This window comes from Phodopus roborovskii, unplaced genomic scaffold (assembly GCF_943737965.1).
Source record: "Phodopus roborovskii unplaced genomic scaffold, PHOROB, whole genome shotgun sequence".
Taxonomy (NCBI): Eukaryota; Metazoa; Chordata; class Mammalia; order Rodentia; family Cricetidae; genus Phodopus; species Phodopus roborovskii.
In genome coordinates this window covers 1,033,810-1,057,257 of record NW_026125648.1, presented here as the reverse complement: position 1 = coordinate 1,057,257, position 23,448 = coordinate 1,033,810, and the positions used below count along the sequence as shown (strand labels likewise).

The window sequence follows — 23,448 nt, the reverse complement described above, 5'->3', positions numbered from 1 at the left end:
TGAATTGTGATGCGAAGCGAATGGATGAAATGACCCGGTTGCCATCTTGTGGGTCTTGAAGGCTAAGGGTGTCTAGCAGAGTCTAATGAACCACGTGTTCTGAACCTCCTCTCTCCATCTTATCCCCACAGCTCCCCTTTGAACTGGAGATTTACTACATCCAGCATGTGATGCTCTACGTGGTTCCCATATACCTGCTTTGGAAAGGAGGTAAGGCCACCAAAGCACATGCCTCTGGAATCTGCACACCTTCCCTTTCTCTCTATTTGGAGGCATCACTCTCTTGGGTGCCTACCAGGATCTGGGGATGCTGCTTGGCTGAGTATTTACAGCATGCTTAATGTTGATCCCAAGGCGCTGGGGAAGTGGGCATGAAAGAGGCCTGCAAAGAGCCTGGGGGCTGTTCAGAACCATCCCTGGTAGGAGAGCATGGTACTGCTGACTGCCTGTCACAGAACCTAAATTTTGGGTTCTTGCTGGTGGCCTGGGGTTTGCATGGCACCCAGCATAATGTGTCACCCTTGTGCTTCTGCCTACCCCCTGGGCCGGTGTGCACTTCTGAGTAGGGGAGAAGGAAGTACTCCATCCTCTCAAGAGACTTGGCATTCTTGCTCTTTATATCCATGGCCTCAAAACCAGAAAAGCTACTGAAAGGGGCAGGAAGTGTACACAATAGGAGATTATGGGATTGAAGACAGCAGATGAAAACACCAGCCTCCGTGTACAAGAAAGGACTATGGACATCGCTTTAGCACTGACCTAGGAGAGCCTGGCTGCAAAGGAACCCGAAGCGCTAGTAGTCTCTGTTTCGTACAGGACAGGACAGGACAGTTGTGTACCTTCTGCGGCTTCTCGAAAGCCTCTAGAAGTGGAGGGTTTTCTTCTCTACTCACCCAGCAGAGCCTGTCTCTCTGGGTGGCTGGGATTTTCTTGGGAGACAAACCCTTTTCCTACTGTACCGCAGCCAGTCATGTTCCATTTCTGTCACTTTCAAATTGGCCCAAAGCCACCTGTGGCCTTGAACTCACTAGCTGCCTCTTGTCATTGATTTGTCTCCTCTTCCCTGGTCCTATCACATCTGTCCCACAAGGTGACTGAATGTTCCTTGCGCTGCTTTAAGCTGGTGATACCACTAGGTGTCTCACGCTGTCAAAGAACTCTCCCCTTTCCTTTGATCTGAAAGTATTGCTTTCCCTACTGAACTTTGAGAGAAGTCTAACATTCCTACATCCAGGAGACTCCTGCTGTTGCTCAGCTCTGTCCCGGGTGCCATAGGCAACAGTCTAACAATAGTCAAATCTCAGAAGTTCGTGCATTCCAAATGGAACACCTTCTGAGATGTGTGTTGGGAAGGATGGCCACCTCCACATGCCTGTCATTGAAATGAATTTGTACTCTGAGCTCGCCATCAAAAGCTCATGGTAGACATTGGTCTACCATGGAAAATACCGGGTATTTAACGCTCTTGCTTCTGGGGTGGGAGTGGGGACTAGGGGAGAGGTAGCCTAGGATGCTGTGCCCTTTAAACAGGGTTGCTTCTCTGCAGCCCTCGGTTGGGCCTGTTTCTGCGTCTTTTGAGGCAGCTGAGCTGAGGAAGTAGGGAGTCTGAGTCTTCATGGCAATTTCTTTCTTATTTTTTGGTCTTGCAGTTGATGGGCCACTACAACACTAGCAGTAGTAATGAGAGCCTCAGTAAATAATGCTAACTGCCGTTGTCTTGACTACTTGTTCTGTGCAGAATATGGACTGTACATATTTTGTTTATGCACACTTTTAAATAGTTTATTGATGGACTCTCCTATGGACAAGAAAGTTAAGGCCAAGAAAGATTAGATGCTTTGTCCATCGCTCTAAGGAGTACACCTAGAATTCAAAGACTAGCCAGACTTTCCATGACTAAGGCTTTCTCCCACATTCTATACTGTCCAGAAGGCCAGATGTCTTTGTCTTTACCACGTTAGCCTGGGAGTTCTGATTCATGTGTGATTTCTCCTCTGCTTCAACAATTGTCAGGCATTTGGAGCTGTGAATGGGGATCTGGGGAAGGGAGCGTATTGCAACACAGCATGGTAAGTGCTACAGAGGGGAGCGTGGAAACGGAATGCCATTTCCAAAGGTCAACTCGTCTTTGTCTCTGCACCATTTCCAGGAGGATAATTATATATTCTTAGAGGAAATGCTGCTAGTACCGGAGGTCCCTAACTCAGGTGATGCAAAATAGAACCATAAGAAGAGGTGGTATACTCTTTTATTGCTAATGCCTCATTGTCACCTGAGACTGGTGAGGATTTAGCTGCCAAGACAGGAAGAATGCTGTCCCTTTCACTCCGTGTCTGGGTGAGAGCACCTAACCAACCTATAAATCTCATGTCTGGATAGTGTACAGTGATTTCCAGGGCCGGGCTCCTTTTCTAACTCTTTGCTGCCCTCTGCTGTTCACTTGGGAATTGTGAGCACGAAGAGCCAATCCTGAATCTCTTCCAAAGTAAGGCTAGTTTGCTTTTGGTCCTTAGCCTTGGGCTCTAGCCCTTCAGGAGGAGGCATGAATCTGGAGAGATGAGACAATAAGTCCCTGGTAAAGCAGGGAAAGTACTTTTAGGTTTCCATTCTCCTCACAACTCTGGGAATTTTCCTGAAATAAATGCTTGGTAGTTTTGGCATGAGCACAAAGTTCCTGTTCATGGGGCTCTGGTGTGGGGTATTAAGTGGGATCCCATTCCCTTCTTATTTCCACAAGGCTTATATATCCTCACAGGCCGTATAGCCATAATGTTCTTTTCCAGCACCAGCTTGGTTCTCCCCTTTCCTCCCAACTCTTTGCCTTTGCTTTCCTGGATTAATTTTTTTTGCCCCGCCCTTTGTTATTGTTCATGTTTGCATGTTTTTTATTGTATCTTGCCACGTTACAGTTGTATATGCACATAGGGCACGCCGTGACACTACACTCGCGGCAGAATGATTGAATCTGCATATACACACGGCACAGGAAAAGGTGAAGCTTCTATGGTGTAGAGGGATTGAATCATGCTAATGAAGCCTCCCGTCTTGGGAACACCCCGTACCTGGCCAGCAGCTCTCTACAGAGCCAAGACTCTTACAGTTTCCCCAAGGCTGTGTAGTGTGGCGTGCCCCATGGGTTACCTGGTAACTCCACTGTCTCCTTTAGGTCATTGTTTCATCTCAACTTGAGGGCAAAATGCTTTCTCCTTTATCATTCTCTTTATCACCTTCCCCTCCCTCTTCCTCACCCCCTTTCCTCCTCCTGGTTCCCTTATCTCCTCTTCTGAGTGTGAGGTGAGAGGCCCCCATACATACCACCATGCCTGGTTTCCGCAGGGCCAGGATCAAACTCAGGATCTTGTGCTTTCTGGGCAAGCAGTCTTTCAGCTGAGCTGTGTCCCGGTTCCTTCTCGCCTCTGCTCTCCGCCACCATCACCCGATTTCTCGTTCACTTCCCTTACATTCCTGGAAATCCGTGGTTCTCAGGACTTCCATTACAGGGTTAGGAGGCATTCCGAGAGACTTCTTTTGAAGCGTGTTAGCGCACACTTACCTTCTCAAGGTTTGGGCCTGTAAATTGCACTGGCTTCCGGATGCCCTTTCTCGTTAGCTGCCATGGGCTCGCTTTCCCCCGAGACTGCTCTGCTTGAGATGATAAACTGCTCTGTCTGTTTCTTTGATCTGTAATGCCACTCTTTTCAGGGTCTTGTCTCCCCCGGTTAGCTTATAGCACCGTGATCAGTTACTGGAATTTGCCTTTCACAAGCTCCTGAAAGTTTCGTACCCCTGCTGTCTGTCGCTTGTAACTGGGAGCAGTTTCTGGCTCCCAGGCTTAGCCTAGTGGAGAAAATCAAGTGACTCCCATGAAGGCCACTGAGGCTCTGCTGTGTCTATGACAGCTTCAGTCCACGCCATTGCTCATTTCCTTTCTCTCTTTGCACGTTGCTCTTACAAGTCACGTGTGGACTTTCTCACCCTCTTCCAGTATCCTGCCCACTACACACCAACTTCCTGTTCTTTCTTTGCGTGTGCAAAGCTCAGCCTGCCCCGGGACTGAGAAAATAGAAGTTAATATATGGGAATTCTCCAAGTCTGCTCTCCCCTTCTTTAGCTCCTTTCTTTCCCTACACCACCCTGATTCATATGTTCATGTTCCTTCTTCCATCTTAGAAGAGGTAGTCCTGACAGCGGCCACTCACCGTTGTTACCCTCTGTACCTCATGGGGAAAGCTCATTTCTTCAGTTCTTTGCTTGTTTGCTTGGTTTGGGTTTTGGCTTTTCAAGACAGGATCTCTCTGTGTAGCCCTGGCTGTCCTGGAACTCACTCTGTAGAGCAGGCTGGCCTTGACTGCAGACATCTATGTAACCCTGCTGGGGTTAAAGGCGTGCACCACCCCAGCAACGATGTTTTAGTATTCTCCTTTCCTCCCTCCCTCCCTCCCTCCCTCCCCCTCCCTCCCTCCCTCCCTCCCTCCCTTCCTCCCTCCCTCTCTCTTGGTTTCTCTCTCTTTCTTTTTCAGACAGGGAAGCCCAGCAAGTTCTGTCCTTGTTTTTTCCTTCTTCTCAAGCATCTAAACAAATTAAGGGCTTGTCCACTCCAAGCATAGTTACAAGTACAGAATCATAAACGTACTTACGATGTTTTGACTTTTTTTTTTTTTTTTGGTGCGTGTGTGACTCATTTCTCTTGCATGAATTTTGTAGAGGCCACAATATCATAGTGTAAATAGTATTTCCAAATGGTCACCTCTCTAGGTATGATGAACATCTATTATTGTAATATAATATATGTTCTTGAATCTATTGACTTTTTTTAAAAAAAAAATACCATTACTTTTAAGGCAATCCTCATAATGTTCTTTAAAGCATAGCTTTGATTTCCTGTCTATTTTTAGACATTTGAAATATATATCACTATTAAAAATGCTTTCCAGCCATATTTTACCTCATGAACTTTGTAGACTGCTGTCTCAGTCTGCCTTCTCCATTAATCCTTATGATCGTGCAGTCTGAATCCGCTCTCTTACCAAGATCTTCACAGAAATGGTGCTACCAATGATTCCCAACACAACCCATCTGGCCAAACCTAATGACCAACCTCTATCTCACCATTTTGTGTATTTTGTAGCTTAACTGTTAGTCGGTGTGGGGCTGGCTGCTGCTCGTGAGTGTGTGTGTGTGTGTGTGTGTGTGTGTGTGTGTGTACGCGCGCGCACGCGTGCGTGCGCATGTGTAGGGAGAGGGAGACACATGTATTGGGGGTAGGAAGTGTGTATCGAGGTGTAGGTAAGAGAATAGCTTCCAGGAGTTGGTTCTCTCCTTCCAGCTTTATGTAGGTTCCAGGCATTTGACTCCGATACTCCGATTGTAAGTCCTGTAGGAGAGGCATTTGACCTGCTGAGCCATCTTGCCAGTGGCTCATGTTTTTGTTTTTTTTTTTTTTTTTTTTTTTTTTTTTTAGAAAGGGCATCACCAGCTCTATCTGAATGTCAGCAGCACACCTGCATCGGCCTGCCTGTGCTTTGACCCTTTTCACTTCCCCTCCAGCATTTCTGTTTTTTTGATCTTCCCCAGTGACATCACAAAGTCACTCCTGATAGAATCTAGGAAGATCCTCCAGCCCATGATCCCATCTATCCATTCATCTGTATAAAGTAATGTCTTTCAGCTAGTCTTCTCACTGGCCACTAGAGTGCGCCAGTGAGCAAACTTCAGACATTACCTCTTCCCACTTAGCTTTTGTGAGCCCCTGCCCAGAGATAAATGAATCTGTTCCAGAAATAGGGAGAAATGGAGATGAGTACTGTGACGAAAGGGAGCACTCGCTCATGAGAGCCTGGGACAAAGCAAGCTGGCCTAGTCTGGGCGTTTGTGGGGAGAGAGAGAGTGTGTGTTCCCATTAGGAGGAGGTAACACTTAAATGGAGATCAGAGAGATACGTGCGAGTTTACTGGGCACATAAAGCTGTAGGGGCCATGAACTCCTGTGGCTGGAAGTAATGTCGTGTGCTACTGCACATAGCATGGTGGCAAGGGTGAGAGCGAGGGAGGAGGTCTGTGGCAGGCGGGGTCAGGAATAAAAGGCTGTGTGAACTATTAGAGGTTGGTTTTGTTTATACAACATGGGAAGTGGGTGGAAGTTTTAAGAAGGGCCTTAATTCTGCTTACTTTACACATTGATTTTGTTTCTAGATTCAACTTCATTTGTAAAATGTACAAAGCTTAGCTTAATAGCTGAAATACCAAAGCTGATATTATTAAACATGTCCTTTCTACTCCGGTTCCATCCACGCTCTCCCTGCCCTCACTAAAGAGGTAGCAACCACGTTGGATTTGTGCATATCTTTCTGCCGATCCCTTTCATACAGTTGACCTCCTGCGTCCACGGGCTCCATTATATTGTTGTATGTGCATGCATGCATGCATGTCACAGCATGCATGTGGAGGTCAGAGGACAGCCTGCTGGATATGGTTCTTTCCTTCCACCAAATTGGGAGGTGGGTCTGAGGACCAGACTGAGGCCCTCAGGTTGGCAGAATGCGCCTTTACCCACTGAGCAATCTCAGCAGCCCCGCGTTCAGAATCCCTCTACATCCCTGGGTTCAGTCAAACTTTATTTAAAAGTAGTTTTCAAGAATTGTCTGCACTGAACATGTGCAGACTTTTTTCCTCGTTATTGTTCCCCAAACAATATAGTATAACAATGTTTAATATGTTTATATGGTATCGGGTATTATGAGTTATAGAGAGATGATTTAAATGATCTGAAAGGCTTGTGTATGTTATGTGCAAACATTGTTTTGTGCAGTCGTCTGGAACAGTGCTTATTTTGGTATCAATGTGGGTTCCTGGATATCAAGCGATTGCTATACATGGAAATGAAAAAAAAATTATTATTCCCATTCTTAAGAGAAATACTCAGAAGCAGTGTGTCTGCTGTTGCTGCTGTTAGCGTGGCTGCTGCTTTGCTTTAGCTTTAGCTTAGAGAACTGTTTTTGTTTTTCCAGCTCGGCCCACAGGTATCTTTCCCGTTGTTTTCCGTGACAGCTTAATGTTTCATAATACCATACCGGTGGTAGAATGTGGTATAATAAGAATGACAGTCCCTTCTTTAACACAGCTAATGCCAGGTATTCCTTCAAGCATTAGCTCATGTGATCATGACAACACTTGTAGGGAGATGTCCCATTATCTTTCACTTATTTATGAGGAAATAGATGCTTAGGCAGTGACAGCTGCATCATTTGAATGCCTGACTGTGGGTCGAGGGCTCTTCCCTTTAGTGACATGGGGTTGCAAGAGTGGACCATAATTTACTGATGGATGTGCGTTTGGGTTGTTTCCTCACAAATTTACCATGACAATATTTTTCCAGTCTTTGGTATTTGTGCCTATCTGATGGGTGAAAAAAGAAAAAGAAAATAATATAGCGGTTCATTTTTTTTCTCAGCTTCTTTCTCTTTGAGTGCCGCTGTGCTCTTTAGAAACATCTTTACAGCCCGCTCACCTATCTCTCTTTGCTGGGGATGGGACCCAGGGCCTTATGTATGCTTGGTGAACATTTCCCCACTAAGACATGCTCCCAGTCCCTTCTTACATATGTTGGAGACTGCATTTGATTCCCTCTTCTTTGCTCTGTGTGATCCTATGTGCTCATTTTTCTATTCTGTCAGTTCTCAAATACATTGAATCCCAATAGCTCTTTACATATGAATAGCAGCTGTGGTGCCAAGCTTTGTTGTCTTTTGACTTTATTTGTTCCTGGTTTTGACCGGGCAGAATTTCTATGTGATTTGAAGTTGACTATCTTTAATTCTGTGGCTGCTGGCTTTTGAGGTGCATTAAGAAAGTCCTTTCCTCCTCCTTGGTGATCTATAAACATGTAGGAACCCTCCCTTATTTCTCTGTGGGGGTAGAGTCCAGGGATCCCAGTGGGTGCCTGAAACTTCAGATAGCATCAAACCTTGTATATACTATGGTTTTCCCCCCTTTGATGGCATTTATAAATTAGTTATAATAAAGGATTAATACTAGCTATTATTAAAATAATTATAACAGGTCCTGCCACTCCTTGTGTTCCAACCTTGAAGGCCATAACCTTCTTTAGTGGTGACAGTTGGCTTCCATTGGTTTTCCCTTTACTTTACTTGATTCTATGGCTACTTCTTAAGTGTTCCCCTGTTTGGAACCCTTCAGTGGTCCCCATTATACCCATTATACCCAGTGCAAAAAAAAAGATTGCACGTAACCTGCCCTCGAACGTTTCTCCTACCGCATCTGATTTAGCCCCTTCCTTGTAGTCTAACGTTTGGCGACACCAGAATCCTTTGTGTTCCCTGAGCTTCTGGTTCATGTCTGTGTTTTGCGGTGCCACAGCTTCTGCTGAAAATGGCTTTTATCCCTGCCAGCCCTGGGCCTGGACAGTGTTGATTTCTCTAAAGTTCCCTCAGCTGTGGCCTTCTCCAGGAAGCATGCCTGAAACTCCACTCCCCTGGCCGCCTCCTTCCCTTCTGCTGTCCCCCTTGTGCAGGCCTCTGAGCAGGTGTCTTTTTACATGCTGGGCCTCTGAAAGACAAGGAGCTTTTGTTACTGGTTTAAGAGCAGAGTGAAGGAGTGAGTGAAGGACCCTGTGCACATACACATAAGGAAATATGTGTGTCTTCTCAGCTGAAGATTGTTGCCTATCTGCTACATACTTTGTTGTTTTGTTTTGTTTTTTTTGAGACAGGGTTTCTCTGTGGCTTTGGAGCCTGTCCTGGAACTAGCCTTGTAGACCACGCTGGCCTCGAACTCACAGAGATCCACCTGCCTTTGCCTCCCGAGTGCTGAGACTAAAGGCGTGCGCCATCAACGCCCAGCTACACACTTTTGGTTTACTGGTTTACTTTTACTTGTGCTGTCTTCATCTCCACACGCCCACTACGCGGTGGGAGCCTCACACACCTGGGGCCCATGACCTTGAATGAAAACAACAACTATATCATCTGTATTAACTCCGAGTGACATGAAGTGTTTCAGGCAGTTATTGGCTGTCAGCAACAAACTCCACTTAAATCTACAGCACTCGGACATATTTTCCTTACTGTAAATCACAGATCTTCTCCACTTGTTTATGTTTGCAGATAGCTCAAAAAAGCATTCATATTTATTAGTGCCTAAAAATTGGTATATTTGCTATTTTAAAATATTTCAATAACCAGATTTTAATATGAAGTTCTCTGGACTTCTCTATGGCCTATGCTTATAATTTTTCTTCAAGGCTATGGATGTAGCTCAGTTGATTGAGGACTTGGCCTACCAACATACAAAGCCCTGTGTTTGGTCTCCAACATTACAGCCACCAGGTGTGGTAGCACAGGCGTGGATTCCCAGCACTTGGGTGGTAGAAGCAGGGTGACAATGTGTTCACGGTCATCCTTGGGTACCTAGTCCCATCCTAGACCCACCTGGCTACAAGACCAACTGTGTGTGTGTGTGTGTGTGTGTGTGTGTGTGTGTGTATTCTGTGAAGAAGTAATACTTCAACTGCCCCAAAGGGTCTGTGGTACCAAACCTGAGGGGTACTTTCTCTGGAGTTCATTGTGGCACTTGAAAAGGAGGGGCAGGTTGGCTGGCTTCCATACCATAGAAACACTGGATTTAGAGCTATAGGTTCTAAAATTTATATATATCGTCAATTGCTAGAGGACTCCGACATAGTGCTTTGAGGTCTCTATATCTGTCACTTTGCAAGCCGGGGGAAGTGCTAGGACCTACGTTCTTGATTGTCCTGAGGATTCCCAAACCTGATGTGCTTGCCAAGTTCCTAGAGCAGCATCTGGTATTGGTGGTGATTTCCCCTTCCTACTGTTATTGTTATTCACCACTATTCTCTTGACTCTTATGAATTTACAAATGTGTCTTCTGACTAGACTGTGGGCTCTGGGGGTGAGGATTATGCCTCAATCGATTCTGAAACCACAGAACCCTGTATGGACAGATTGCATGATTAGCAGTGGACTTAGCGGCTTCTGCTCCCTTCTTTGAGATGCTGATTTCTTCCCAGGGCCAGATGCTCCTGTTACCTGGCTCTCCTGCTCTGGCTGAGCTTTGCTTCTGGGGCCACTCTCTTTGGCCACCCCAGAGGCTAGTTGCCTATGGACAGGCAATGCAAGCTGGAAGCACCACGGACACTTCTAAAGATTACAGCCAGCACCAAACTCCTCAGTTTTACACCCTTCGCCCAACTTGTGCTCCTTCCTTGTCACCCCCCCTTTCGCTCTGGTTCAGTCCCTCTCTATTACTTCATCCTCTCCCCCGACCAGTTCAGAAGCTCTGACTTCAGACTCCTAGCAATGCCGGTACCTTTTGCTCCCCTACCTCCACCCTCCAGCCCAGTGTAGCTTCTCACCCTCTAAGATGGGGGTTGCTTTGTTTTCTCACTGGCATCCTTGCCTCCCCTGTACCCACCCTTCCTGCCCTCCACCGACTCTGCCCGTGATAGCATCAGAACAAGCTATCTAAAAGAGCAGTTCTGATCAAATTTTGTCCACTGCTTGTAACTCTCTGATGGGAGATGTCATTCTGTAAATATGTTTCTCATACTGGTTAATGAATAAAGCACTGCTGGCCAATAGGGAAGCAAGATAGGCGGGACTAGGAGACAAGGAGGATTCGAGGAAGTAGTAAGGAGAGTCAAGATGGAGAGGCTGGAGAGAGCAGGACGCCAACCGGCTCTCTGGTAAGATGAAAGCAGGTGGAAATACATAGATCAACAGAAATGGGCTAATACTTAAGAAAGAACTAGCCGATAAGAAACAAGTAACTGGCCAACAGAATTATATCAAATACAGAGTCTCGGTGTGTTATTTGGGGGGCTGCCTCTGCGGTGTGTCCAGACCGGCAGGGGGAAAAAAACCTTACTCCTTACAAATCTCAAAGAGGATTTTTTTTTTTTTAATCATGCCCACTCCTTCACGTGGCATTAAAGATCACGTACAGTTGTGATTCACTTAATGTGGGTGCTGGGAATTGAACTCAGTATCAGGAAGCCATCTCTCCAGCCTACATTTTCCTTTGTGTGCCTTTTTCCTTGCATTTTTAAGATGTGCTTTGACCTTAATTGCCAGAGCTAGCGGGTGTTTAGCTGCATTTCACCACCAGGTGGCAGCAGTCTCACATGTTTAATCTCAGGAGAGCAAGTTACGTTTGGATATTTGTTTTAAATCATTAAATGAATACTAAACATTGGTTAAGATAGTAAACATTTTTGTCATTGAAATGCTGTGGGAGCAAGGAAGACGGTGAAGTCCACAAGCCTTCTAGGATTTGGGCGTAGGTGACAGGGTAGGAGAGAATGCTGCTAACTGAGAAGGCACAGAAAGTAGGAGCACTAACTAGCTCAAAAATATGGTTCCGTTCTGGAGGCTGGGAAGCCCACGACCCTGGTCCCAGCAGATGTAGTTAGTGTCTGGTGAGGGTGCTTTCTTTGTGTGCTGATGTCTGTCTATGTCCATACATGTGTCAAAGATGAACAGGGCCTCTTCAGCCGGTCTTATAAGGATACCAATCCCATTTAATAGGGCTTTCCCCTGCAATGCCCCACCTTCTGCTACCATCACGTTGACAGTGAGGTTTTAACGTGAATTCAGGGGACACGTATTCAATCTGTAGCAGAGAGGAAGTGGTTGAGCCAAGGCTTCTAACCTATTTAGGCAAAGTTGTCCAGGACAGTAGGGTAACAAACTCTAGAGCTGTTTGGGGGGAATTCTGGGACGGGGTAGGCTTCGTTATCACTGGTATGGAGGTAGACATAGAAGCTTGGGAATGGATGAGTTGGGTTAGGTAGCTGGTGAGGTAGGGGGACCTGGAAGAAATGCCTGGGGTAAAGCAACCTGCAGAAGGTGGACAGAGGAAAAAAAAAAAGCCTGTTGGGGGACTGCAGGAAGGGTCGGAGCAACAGGAGTTGTTCAGAAGGTAAAAGAGTTGAAAGTTTCACTTGAATGGCAGTAGCCAAGCCATGTGGGATCTGAGAACAACAGTACAACAAGGCCAGGCCTCTGGAGAAGAGGGGAAGTTATATGTGCCAGGGTTAGGGCATGGAAGAACCAGAGGGAGAAGCTGCTCAACGCTGCTGCCCCCTTTCCCCTCTTCTTTGTTCTTGGCCTCCTCTCCCCAGGACAGGGCACCTTCAGATGGCATGGCCAGGTCTTCGGTGTGAGAGTATTGCAGAGAAGCGAGAGTCGGTGAACTCTGAGGTTATGTCACCTGCTGAGAAGGACAGGGGTTTGGTGGTGAATCGGAAATGATAATGCCAAGAGGACCCGGTGATGGGGGAAAGGGAAGAGGGGTCTAGACTCTTTGAGTGCCGTTCATAGGGTGTGTTGTGTGTGTGCTTGTGCTCACTCGCGTGTGTAATGCATGTATAATACAATGCATGTGTAGACCCAGAGCCAGCCTCTACTGTTGTTACTTAGGCACCGTCCACTTTGCTTTGGAGAAAGGGTCCCTCATTGGCCTGACACCTGTCGAGTAGGGGAGGCTGGATGGCCAGTATGCCTCACGGGTCCATCTCTCTCCACCCCCTAAAATTATAAGTGCATGCATGCCACAACACTTGTTTTTCTAATTTTTATTAGAAATAGGTTTTTTCATATAATATATTCTGTTCACACTTTCCCCTCCCCAAACTTCTAGATCCTTCCCACTCCATCCACCCAAATCCATACCCTTTCTTTTTTTCTCTCATTAGAAAACAAATGCACACATACCATAGTATGTAAGCAAAAAGACGTAGAATGTTAAAATATGCCCAAACAAGCCATTATGAGACAGAAAATCTCTCCAGAAAAATCCCATTGAGTTTCTTTTGTGTTAGCCATTTACTTCTGGGCATAGAGCTTGCCCTTAAGTGTGGTTTTAGTCCACAGTGAGACTCCTTTGGAGAACCCTAATTTCCCCTTTGTGAGAGCAATAATTAACTGGAGATAGCTTCTGGGTTCGGGATGGGGGCTTCTGTCCATTTTCCCTTTCAGCACTGGGACCCTGTCTGGCTTAGACTGGTGCAGGCTCTGCGGATGCTACCACAGTCTTCTATAAGTTTATATGTGCATCAGTCCTGTTGCATCTAGAAGGCCGTTTTCCGTGGTATCCTCCATCCCCTCTGACTCTTCCTTCCCACTTCCTCTTTCACACAGTTCCCTGATCCCTGAGGGGAGGAGTTGATGGAACTAAGCATTCCAGGGTCTTCCACTCTCTGCACATTGTCCAGCTGTGGGTCTCCCTATTTCTTTCCATGTGCTGCAGGACGATGCATCTCTGATGGTGTCTGAGCCAGACACTTATCTCAGGGTATAGCAGAATGTTGTTAGGAGTCATTTTATTTCTGTGTTCCTTTAGCAGAACAGTAAACACCTGATTTTTACACACGGCTTCTCAAGGCAGTCCATCTCACTAACTGATGGGTCCCATGGAAGCACTTTTAAAAAGTATTTTTATTTTATTATTTTGTGTATATGGTATTATTTTTGTGTATATGGGTGTTTGGCCTGCCTGTATGTATACATACCACATGCATGGCAAGCGCCTATGGAGTCCAGAGGAGGGCGTTGGAATCCCTATAACTGGAGTAACAGGTGGTTAGGTGCTGGGAATTGAACCTGGGTCTTCTGGAAGAGCAACTAGTACTCTACTAAGCCACCTCTCCACTCCCACCCGCTCCCCATAGAAATCTTGATAGAGGTAGCTTGAACATTGAGTTGCATCCAGGAAGCTGAGTCAGGGGGAACTTAAATTTGAGGCCATGGTAGGCTACATCTGTCAACATGTTACCTACTAGCTACCAGTTGCTGGTGGGACTGGGGAGTTAAATTTCTAACTTGGTATGAAGTTTAATTTGGGTTGGAATTTCAATGGGGGACATATGGCCAGTGTTACTATATTGGACAACCTTGTTCTAGAAGCTGGGAGAGCAGCACAGGAGCATTCTGAGTCAGGATCTACGCACTTTTCTGGCCCTGTGCTGAACCATTCTACAGCCTGAGTAGAGCATCTGGCTTGGTGGAGCTTCTTAAGTAGGATCAATTCTATCGAACATTGGGAACATGAGGGATGTTCAGGATTGACAATCCTGCCACCACCTTCCAGCATTGGACAAGTCAGCCAGGGAGTGACAGTGGGTTGTGATTCAGGGTAGCAGTTGAATACTAGCACATCTTATGCAGGCCTTCTTCAGTACCCTTCCTGTGGACACCTAACAGCTTCCTGCCCTGTACAACAAGAATGGAAGGTGACTGCACATAGAGAATGGAAGGTGGCCCCAGCTAAGGCAGGTCCTGCCTTACTGCCCATCCTGTCAGAGGCACTGAGAAAGACAGTAGAGTTTTGTCTGCTCAGAGGCAGGCTATACTGGCATGTACATGATAGAAAGTGTATGGTGTACACTATGGAGTTAGATTACCTGTTCTCAGATTCTGTTTCTATTCCTTGGCAGCTATGTGACCAGCCAAGTTCCTTAACTTGTCTGTACTCCATTTTCTTTGAAAAATAAGGATAATAGTAGTCTTTCCTTATAGGTTTGTAATGAACATTATATAACATCATAAAGTGTTTACAGAGGTGCCTTGCCTAGGCAGTGATGGGTAATTTGTTCAGTATTATGGGGATGGCTCTGGTTGTCAGTGTACCAAGACCCTACTAATCCAGTAAAATAGGGTATCGGCAGTTTTTTCCCCCCAGCTCCCTTTAGCATCAGAGATGCGCAGGGAAATACCTAGTGTGAAGGTAATAGCAGAGTGTAAGGAGAGGGATGAAAAGTTCCCTCTGTCCACCAGGTCAAGTTGAAGGTGCTGGTCAAAGGGGTCGAAGCTGGGCTATAACTAGTCTTTTTCTGTCCCATCATTCAGCTTCCAAATAATATCATGGAGACTTCTTATCAATTATGGAAGTTCAGCCTTTAGCTTAGGCTTGTTTTCAATTAACTCATAACTTTAATGAACACATTTATGTTAATCCACATTTTATCACATGACATCACCTCTCTTCCATTTTGCACCTCCTGTTTCCTGGCCTCTCCTGCGCACCTTGATTATCTCCTCCTACTTCCTCTTTCTGCCCGGAAGTCCTGCCTATACATCCTCCCCAGCTATTGGCTGTTCAACTCTTAATTAAACCAATCACAGCAATATACCTTCACATAGTGTACAAATATTCCACAACATTTCTAAATAAGAAGGAAAGGTTTTAATTCTAACATAGTAAAAGTATATACAATAAGAACAATTATGAAGTAAGAATTATATTCAGAATGTTTAGTTCATATCTATTTGGCAAATTCAGAGAAAGTACTATATTATCTATCCTATTTTAGTGAGTCCAAAATTTTATATCTAAACCATTTTCTATCCTAACTTGTATTACTATCCTAAAAACGCCTTTTTAGACATAAAACATCTTCGTGTATAAACAACTTAAGCTTTTATGTTTCTCAACCTTGTAAGATTTATATCTCTTATGTAAGTTTTTTTTTCTGAATTTGGTAACAAGGCAAACTATAACCTTCTAATTTTTAACCACATCAGAGATCCAAGAAGGATATATCACCTGAGTAAACAGGAAGTGCAGAGCAAGCTATGGAAATGACAGAGATATCTGGTTGCCTGGACAGTCACCCAAGGTTCATCTGCAACACTGAGGCATCCATCTTTGACCTACAGGCCTAGAATATCTGACAGACTTTTTGTGAAGCAAAAAATTTATCTTGTCTTAGCAATGGTCAGCAGTCATCTTTTGTGTCCTGCTTTTCCAGTTTGGACAACATATTGTCAGCAATTGAGGCAAGGGCATTTTCTTGCCCAAATGGCTAGCTTTGCATTGAAAGTAAACTCCATATGGAGGTTCTCTGATGCCTATCATCCGTTTTTGAATTGGTGCTGCCAGAAGCAGACATGTCTTACTGTTATGAAAAGCCTTAGGTTATTAAAACATCTTAAATACCATATTCTGTAAGTCTCTGAAGTGTTTGAAGACCATGTGTCTATCTAAAATATATCTGTTTGACCTTGAAAACATACCTATCATGACTACAAATTTGATTGTTATATGACTAACTACTAACCTGTATTTCTTAATTATACTAAATAATTTTTAATAATAACTTTCAAGGATGAGAAATTTACATTATGTTGTTAAATGAGCTGCATAGGTACAATACCTTAAACAAGTGTAGAAACATATATAGAGGATTAAAAAATATTTATTATGTATACAGTGTTCTGCCTGCCTGTGTGCCTGCAGGTCAGAAGAGGGCACCAGATCTCATTACAGATGGTTGTGAGCCATCATGCGGTTTCTGGAAATTGAACTCAGGATCTCTGAAAGAGCAGCCAATGCTCCTAACTGCTGAGGCATTTCTCTAGCCCTATAGAGGGTTTTGTAACAAAAATAACCTTAAATGTATGTCAATATACAAAATCCATACCACTATAAAATATTTGAGATTAACAGTTGATTTTTAGGTTAAAGTGGATTCAATAATCTATCCTTTTATCCTATCATTTCTATATTCCCCCCTTTTTCTCAGAAAGAGATCCTTGAATCTAACCTTCCATAATTTCCTCCATTGCCATGACCAGAAACATTTGCAAGCAACCTCCTTAAATGATGATAAATATCCATGGTCCATTGAATGACCCCAAAACCACCCACCCACATCTTGGGAATGTGGGTGTCATGTTCTCTAGACTGCCTCCTGTTTGGGAGCAATGGCATATTTAGGGGACCCTGAGAAAATTGGGATAATGATCAAGTCCTGGAGAGATAGTTGTATTATTTTTTTTAGTCGCTGTGTGGTGTGAAAGTGTAGAGCTTATCTGAAGTCTTGGCTGGATAGTATGTGAGGCTGGATCATCTCAGCTAGCCCCTTTGAAGTTGTTATGGATGCAGAATTTTGAGGGTTTGGATCACCTGGGCTACTTGTCTTTATTGGTGCCTGGTCCTTTTTTTTTCTGAAAACACATAAACTTTCAAAGGTAACACACACACACACACACACCTACCTACCTGCATTAACACATGTATGGAATGTACAGTGAGCACAAATCAGTTAAAGATTTTTTTTTTATGTTTGAGCAGGTAAACAGCACCTGTTAACTTTCTAAATTTGTTTGGACTGTATAACCAAATCTCTATCCATGCCATATGAAAGGATGGCATGTAATAATAAGTCGTGAGGACTCTGTAGCCAACAAGATTTATCATGTCTCATCTAGTCTCAGAGCTGTTCCCATAGTGGAGGGATTAGAATTTATGTTACCTGTCCTGTAGTCTTTCTTGATTTCTTTCTCCATGTCTGTAGCCAAGATTTTCTGGAGGTCTCCACCAATCAAATCTGATCTTCACTAATTTTGAAGAGAACCATAACTATTTGTTTCCTGTGGAAAGAAAGGCATAACTTCTCCCCCAATGCGCCATTATTTTTATACTTCCATTCTGGAGTGAAGACATTCTTAAAATATATAGGTTGATTTAATGTAGCAGTTTCCATAATTCAGTGTCTCTCAGCAGCTGCCATTCACTAATCAACATTTATAAAATTCAAAGTCAACAGAGAACCATACAGGGTCCAGATGTCCTGTGTATTTCCCATCCTTATGTGACTTACTCTTTTTATTTTACTTTAGTCTTTCTTTTAAAACTTTACTATTTATTTTTTAAATTAATATATTTATTTATGAATATTCTGTGTGCAAGTATGCCTACATACCAGAAGAGGACGCCATGTGAGCCACTATGTGGGTGCTGAACCCAGGTCCTTTGAAAGAGCAGCCAGTACTCTTAACTGCTGAGCCATCTCTCTAGCCCCTCCCCCTTTATCATTTTCAAACTGTTTTTTCTATGACTGTGGGTAGCCATTTTCTTTTTCTTTATTTAGCATCTAAGTACACATTTTAAAACACACTGTAACTTGTTCAGAGGTTTTGTTATTTTTGTTAGCCTGTACCTGGCATGTGCGGGTGTGTGTGTGTGTGTGTGTGTGTGTGTGTGTGTGTTATGGTGAGGGCAGCAGGGGACCCGTGGTTATAAGGAATCTAGGAGCTCACACACTGTAAGAATTGGGATATGAAAGCTGAACTCATCAGAAGTTGTGTTCAGATCATCAGAGCCAAAGCAATGACAGATGGCAGGTTGTGAGTAACGAGGCCCAGCAGACCTGTGGAGGTTCAAGATGCTATTAGGTGAGGACGATGGACGAGGCACCCACATGGATGTTGAAATCTCCCTGAATGCTGTTGGGAAAGGGGTTCATGTGAAAAGGAGGGCTGCACTTCGAGTACTGTTAGCCTTGGGTGAAGTTGCTAGGGACTATAAGGAGAGGAGTCGTGACAGCGAGACCCGGAAGAGTGGATTCTTCAAAGGAGCAAAGGCGTGGGGAGAATGAGCATTTGGAACAAGTGCAGATGGCCACAGGCACAAGATTTCCTCCACCTGGAGGCTGACAGTGGGAATGATAGCATTGGGAAGAGTGGGCTCTGCTTTGAGTGGCACCCTAGGGAAATGTAAGAAGTCTTCCTAGTGTGAAGACAAGAAAGGGACATTGGAGGAAGGCCGCAGATACAGTGGCATCTGCTCGCCTGGCTTTTCCTGTTCCTAATGCGCGAGTGGGATGATTGGGAGGGACAGTGCTGGTGGTGAGAGCATCTGCATAACTTTAGCCACAGGCTTGGTTCCTGCCTGCCATGTCGGTGACCGACTCAGTATAGCTGTCCTCATCCAGCCGTCTTTCTTCACCCCGCAGTGTTGACTGACTGGTTGAGTGGTTTGGGTAGTAGCTTCTATTTAGGCAGGGGTTCTTAGTCTGCCGTCCACCAACAGGATTTAAGGGTTCCCGGGTTTTAATAAGGGAGAACTTGCAAGTACCAGGTTTGCTGTCTACATCTGTTGTCACTGGCCAACATAGTCTCTTTCCTGTCATGTCACAATAGCGGCAGCCACTTCCAAAATACTGCCAGTGCTCATCGGTGCTTTGAAATTAGGGCGATTGTCAAATTTGCTGCTGAATCTTAGAGCGTGTGTTTATAAAGAAACATACCTGGGTTATGAAAAGTTGTAGATATTTTGATAATCCTTTTAACTGTGCTGCCTCTTGGAATTCTTCGTTCTTTATTTTATGTCTTTCAAATATAAAAGTAGAAAACAAGAAGTGTATAGTCTAAGGAGGGGGACTTGAATGTCCCCAGGTCCCTCTTTTGCCTGGTCTCTAGGCTGCAGGAAACCCCTCTTGCGTACGCTAGAGGGCGCTCTAACTTCAGAATCAGCAAACAGGGTCTTCGTAGCGAGGAAGTGGTTATTGTGAAGTGTTAACAATTCAGCAGCCTTTGGGGGGACATTTCAGGAGACTGGGATTTAAGAACACTGGTGTTATATGATCTGGGAAAGTTACTTCTCCAGTTGGCTTTTAGCTTCTTCAGCAACACGAGATTTGAGGCAAAGCTCCTCTTCTAGTTGGTTTCCAGGACCATTTAGAACCAAAGTTCTTTGGCTAGGAATGCTCAATGATGCCCCAAAGGTCATTCCATCAGGGGCCAGATTGGGACTCTGGCTTATTTGCCCATGTGAGCCCATTGACCATCCTGGCCGGCAAAGGTTAATGTTCTGGGAACGTACTTATCACGTAGGCTTACCCACTCTGTTTTTCTGGTTGGGCAAGGTTAGGAGGAAAAGCTGAGAAACTCATAAAAAGTCCAAGGCTCCTGACAGGGTGAATATGGGGGGGGGCAGGGGAGTGTGGAGGGCCCAGTGGAGGAATTTGAACCATGGCCTAGGCCTGGGTCTTACAGAATAGGGCAGTAGGAGACTCTGAAGGCCATTGTCTTTTCCCTGATAAGGAGGTTGCTGCTGGGGCTTTGTGGGAACAAAAGCTTAAATCAAGTGTTTTCTGCCTTAATTTTATCACTTTCTGGAAAACATTGCAGTTCCCACATGGCTATATTGTTTGTCCCTTTACTGGTGGCTTTTCCCAGGCCTCTTGGCTTCAGGATCTAGGATTCTCTGTACATCAGTGGACTTCCTGTGTTGCTCCCAAACCCATGATTTGGGTTTCCCCGAGATGCTTGTTACTTAAACGGAAACTGCAGGATCCACCCTTACCTCTAGGGTTGGCATCCCAGGAAGCAGGCCCTAAGAAGCTGCATTTCCTATAAATTCTCCAGGACAGAGCAGTACCAGCATCAGCTGAACCAGAGAACCCACTCACAATGCTTGTGGCCTCCAGATTAGAGGTCACTCTTCAGATCTACTGAATCAAAAACTGCTGGGTGGAGTCCAGAAAACTGTTTTTACATTAGCCATCCAGGGAGCCCTGTGCCATGGAAGATTGAGTCTCCACCCTCAGAATGTTGGAGGCAGACTGAACGTCAAGCCTCATTGCCTTGAATGATCCAGGAGTTGGCATCCCCTTGCTCACAGCTCATTGAGGACTCGGTTTGTACTCAGTGCCTAACATGCCTGTGTAGCAGTACATGTTATGTCTAAATAAACTTATGGTCAGAGTGTCACCATGCTTTTAGCTTTTCTGTCCCTGGAAGATAGGGAGGGTCTGGAAGTTTCCTGCTAAAGGATCCCCCAGGCTTTGAGTGGTTTTGACCTGCAACTTGCAAAGAGTAGAAGTTGGGAGCTGACTGTTTGTTTGTTTTTCTAGACAGGGTTTCTCTGTGTAGACCTGGCTATCCCGGAACTCACTTTGTACACCAGGCTGGCCTCAAATTCACCTACCTCTGCCTCCTCAGTGCTGGGATTAAGTGACTGTGTCACCACATCATGGTGGAAGCTGACTCTCAATTCTAGAATTTCTGCTAGGTCAGGTCCACCCATTGGATGCTGTACCTGCTCAGAACTCTGCCCTAAGCGCTGGCTGTCATACTGAGATGAAGATGGATTGTTTTTTGATGCCTTAGTCACAGGCTCAGTAGCCAGTCAGCCCCCCCCCCCCCGCACACACCGAGGCCAAAATGTGGCCTGTGTAGGCTCTCTAGCCTGTTGGGGTAGGTGTTGAATACATTCACCTCCTTTGTTAGTACCCAGCACACAACTTTCCCCCACCTTTGTAATAATTCATTCTAAATGCGGGTTTGGGGCTCATGTGACCCACTGCCTGGGGAGAAGGAGCTCCAACAAGAGGTTGCATTCGGTGGCTAAAAATATTGAATCAGATGTCCATCGTCATCTTGGGGTTGTACCACACGAAGATAGCTTCTGGGCAATGAAAGCTGAATTAGTCAGGTTTTTTGTTCTGTTTTGTCAGTGTGACAAATACCTGGGGACGAAGCAACTGAAAAGGTGGGAAGACAGTTTGACTCATCGATTTGGAGTTTCCGATCCATGGTTAATTGGCTCTGCTCTTTGTGGGTCTGGGCATGATAAAACAGATCAGCACGGCAGAGAAGGCATTACGTAGTGGGGCAGAGATGCCCACCGAATGACGCAGGGGGCAGAGTGACACAGAAAGGGGCCAGAGAAAAGGTCGATCGTTCCAAGACACCTCTGTCGAGCCACCTCCCTGGAGTAAGACCATTAGATTATGGATCTTGTCAGTGGATTAATCCATTGATTTAGATTAACAGCATCACGATGTTATCGTGACACTGGATCCACCCACACCTTTGTGGGGAGCACCACATATTCAAAATAATGGCAAAGGCTTATAAGAGCCAGAAATGGATCTGTCTCGTTCATAGGGTCATGAAGATAAGGTGGCATCATTATCAGGAACTAACCTTGTCATTGTCTTTCTTTGGGCCAAACCTTCGCCTGCTCCAAAGTTTCCAATATCGTATTGAGTAATTAGCTTCTTAGCCAGGCAGAGCTCTAAAGTTAACGAGTGGCTTTTAAATATTAGTAGCCCCAACTTCCATTTAGTTGATGATGCAATCCTGCCAGTCTCCCCTCCTGATCCATTCTGATCCATCCCCACTAGACTTTCTTAGTTCGGATTAGACCACCCCTGCTCAGTCTCCTGTTGCCGCTTCCTCCCCTATCTCCCGACCCCCCTCTCTCTTTCAGTCCACAAACTCTGGTCATTACTGGTCAAAGGGTAGTCTGAAGCTCAGTAGCTCCAGGGAGCTGGTTAGAAATGCAGAGACTTGACCCTGCCCAGGCACTTGCATAAGAACCTACAATTTAACATGTGATCTACAATACCCCAAATATGTAAAGTAGTAAGCTGGATTCTTCTCGACCTGGCCCTAGTCCCTTACTCTGGCTCGATCACTCACACAAGTTGAATGAAGCATGTTAGACTCTATGAAGTACTTAAGCATGCTGGCCTGCTCATGCCTTTCAACAAACATTTATGGAATCCCCCACTTAGATTCTGGGGGTATAGTAGCCACTGAGACTCAAACACAAAGAGCAAAACACAAGATTCCCTGCTTTCATGGATAGTGCATCCATGTGGGAGGAGATAGACAGTAAAGAAATAGGGAAATGGTAATTAAGTTAGATGTTAAGTGCAATCCAAGAGGCAATAATATAAAATATGCATTGTTGCTGCATGGGCATGCAGGGCTGCTCTTTTGAATGAGGTGGCCTCATTTAAAGAAACCCTTTCACTGACAATGTGACATTTGAGCAAAGGCTAGCTGGCAAAAGAGCAAGCCCTTTTGATCTCTATAGGAAAAATATGGCAAGCTGAGGAGATAACAAGTGTAATGGCATTGAGGCAGAAATGTTTCTAGATTATTACAGCAACTGTGTATAAACTACTGTGGCTGATTCCATATGAATAAGGGGGTGGATATAGTAGGACATGAGGTTAGAGAAGATAATCACACTAAAAATAGATAAGACAAACAGGTGAAATTAATAGGCAAATGAAAGAGAGGTCATTGGAGGGTTTTGGAGGGAAAGACTATGAATCTAATTTCACATTTTAAAGGATTGCGTGGCAGCTTGCTAACATTGGCGTGCAAGGCTGTGATAGTAGATGCAGGGAGAGATGTAAGTGCTTTCCATAGTAATTTAGGAAGTGCATGATGGTGGCTCGCACTAGGATACAGGAGAGATAGGGGAGAGGTGTTGGATTCTGAGAACATACTAAAAGTACAGCCAGCAGTTTGGGGATGAAATCAGATATAGGATGAGAAAGAAAAAGAAGAAAAGGGAAAGAATGAGTCTATGGGATTGTGTGTGTGTGTGTGTGTGTGTGTGTGTGTGTGTGTGTGTGTGTGTGTGTTTAAAGATTTATTATGTATGCAGTGTTCTGCCTGCATGTATGCCTATCCACACTGGAAGAGGGCATCAGACCCCACTATAGATGGTTGGGAGCCACTATATGGTTGCTGGGAATTGAACTCAGGACCTTTGGAAGAGCAGCCAGTGCTCTTAACCTCTGAGCCATCTCTCCAGCCCCAAGTCTGAGGTTTTTGATCTGATCAAGTTAGATGCATGGCCATTTACTAAAATAAGAAAGGCTTTG

The 23,448-nt window shown here is 44.9% G+C and overlaps 1 protein-coding gene across 6 annotated transcripts in view; it reads left to right on the top strand.

Annotated features, from left to right (window-relative positions):
* Window positions 1-23,448, top strand: part of Tmem164 (transmembrane protein 164) — a 163,642-nt gene that overhangs the window by 123,861 nt on the left and 16,333 nt on the right. For all 6 annotated transcript variants that reach the window (XM_051178000.1, XM_051177999.1, XM_051177994.1 and 3 more), the window contains one exon: window positions 132-210. In XM_051178000.1, the coding sequence (XP_051033957.1) occupies window positions 132-210 (79 nt within the window). The remainder of the gene's footprint in view (window positions 1-131; window positions 211-23,448) is intronic.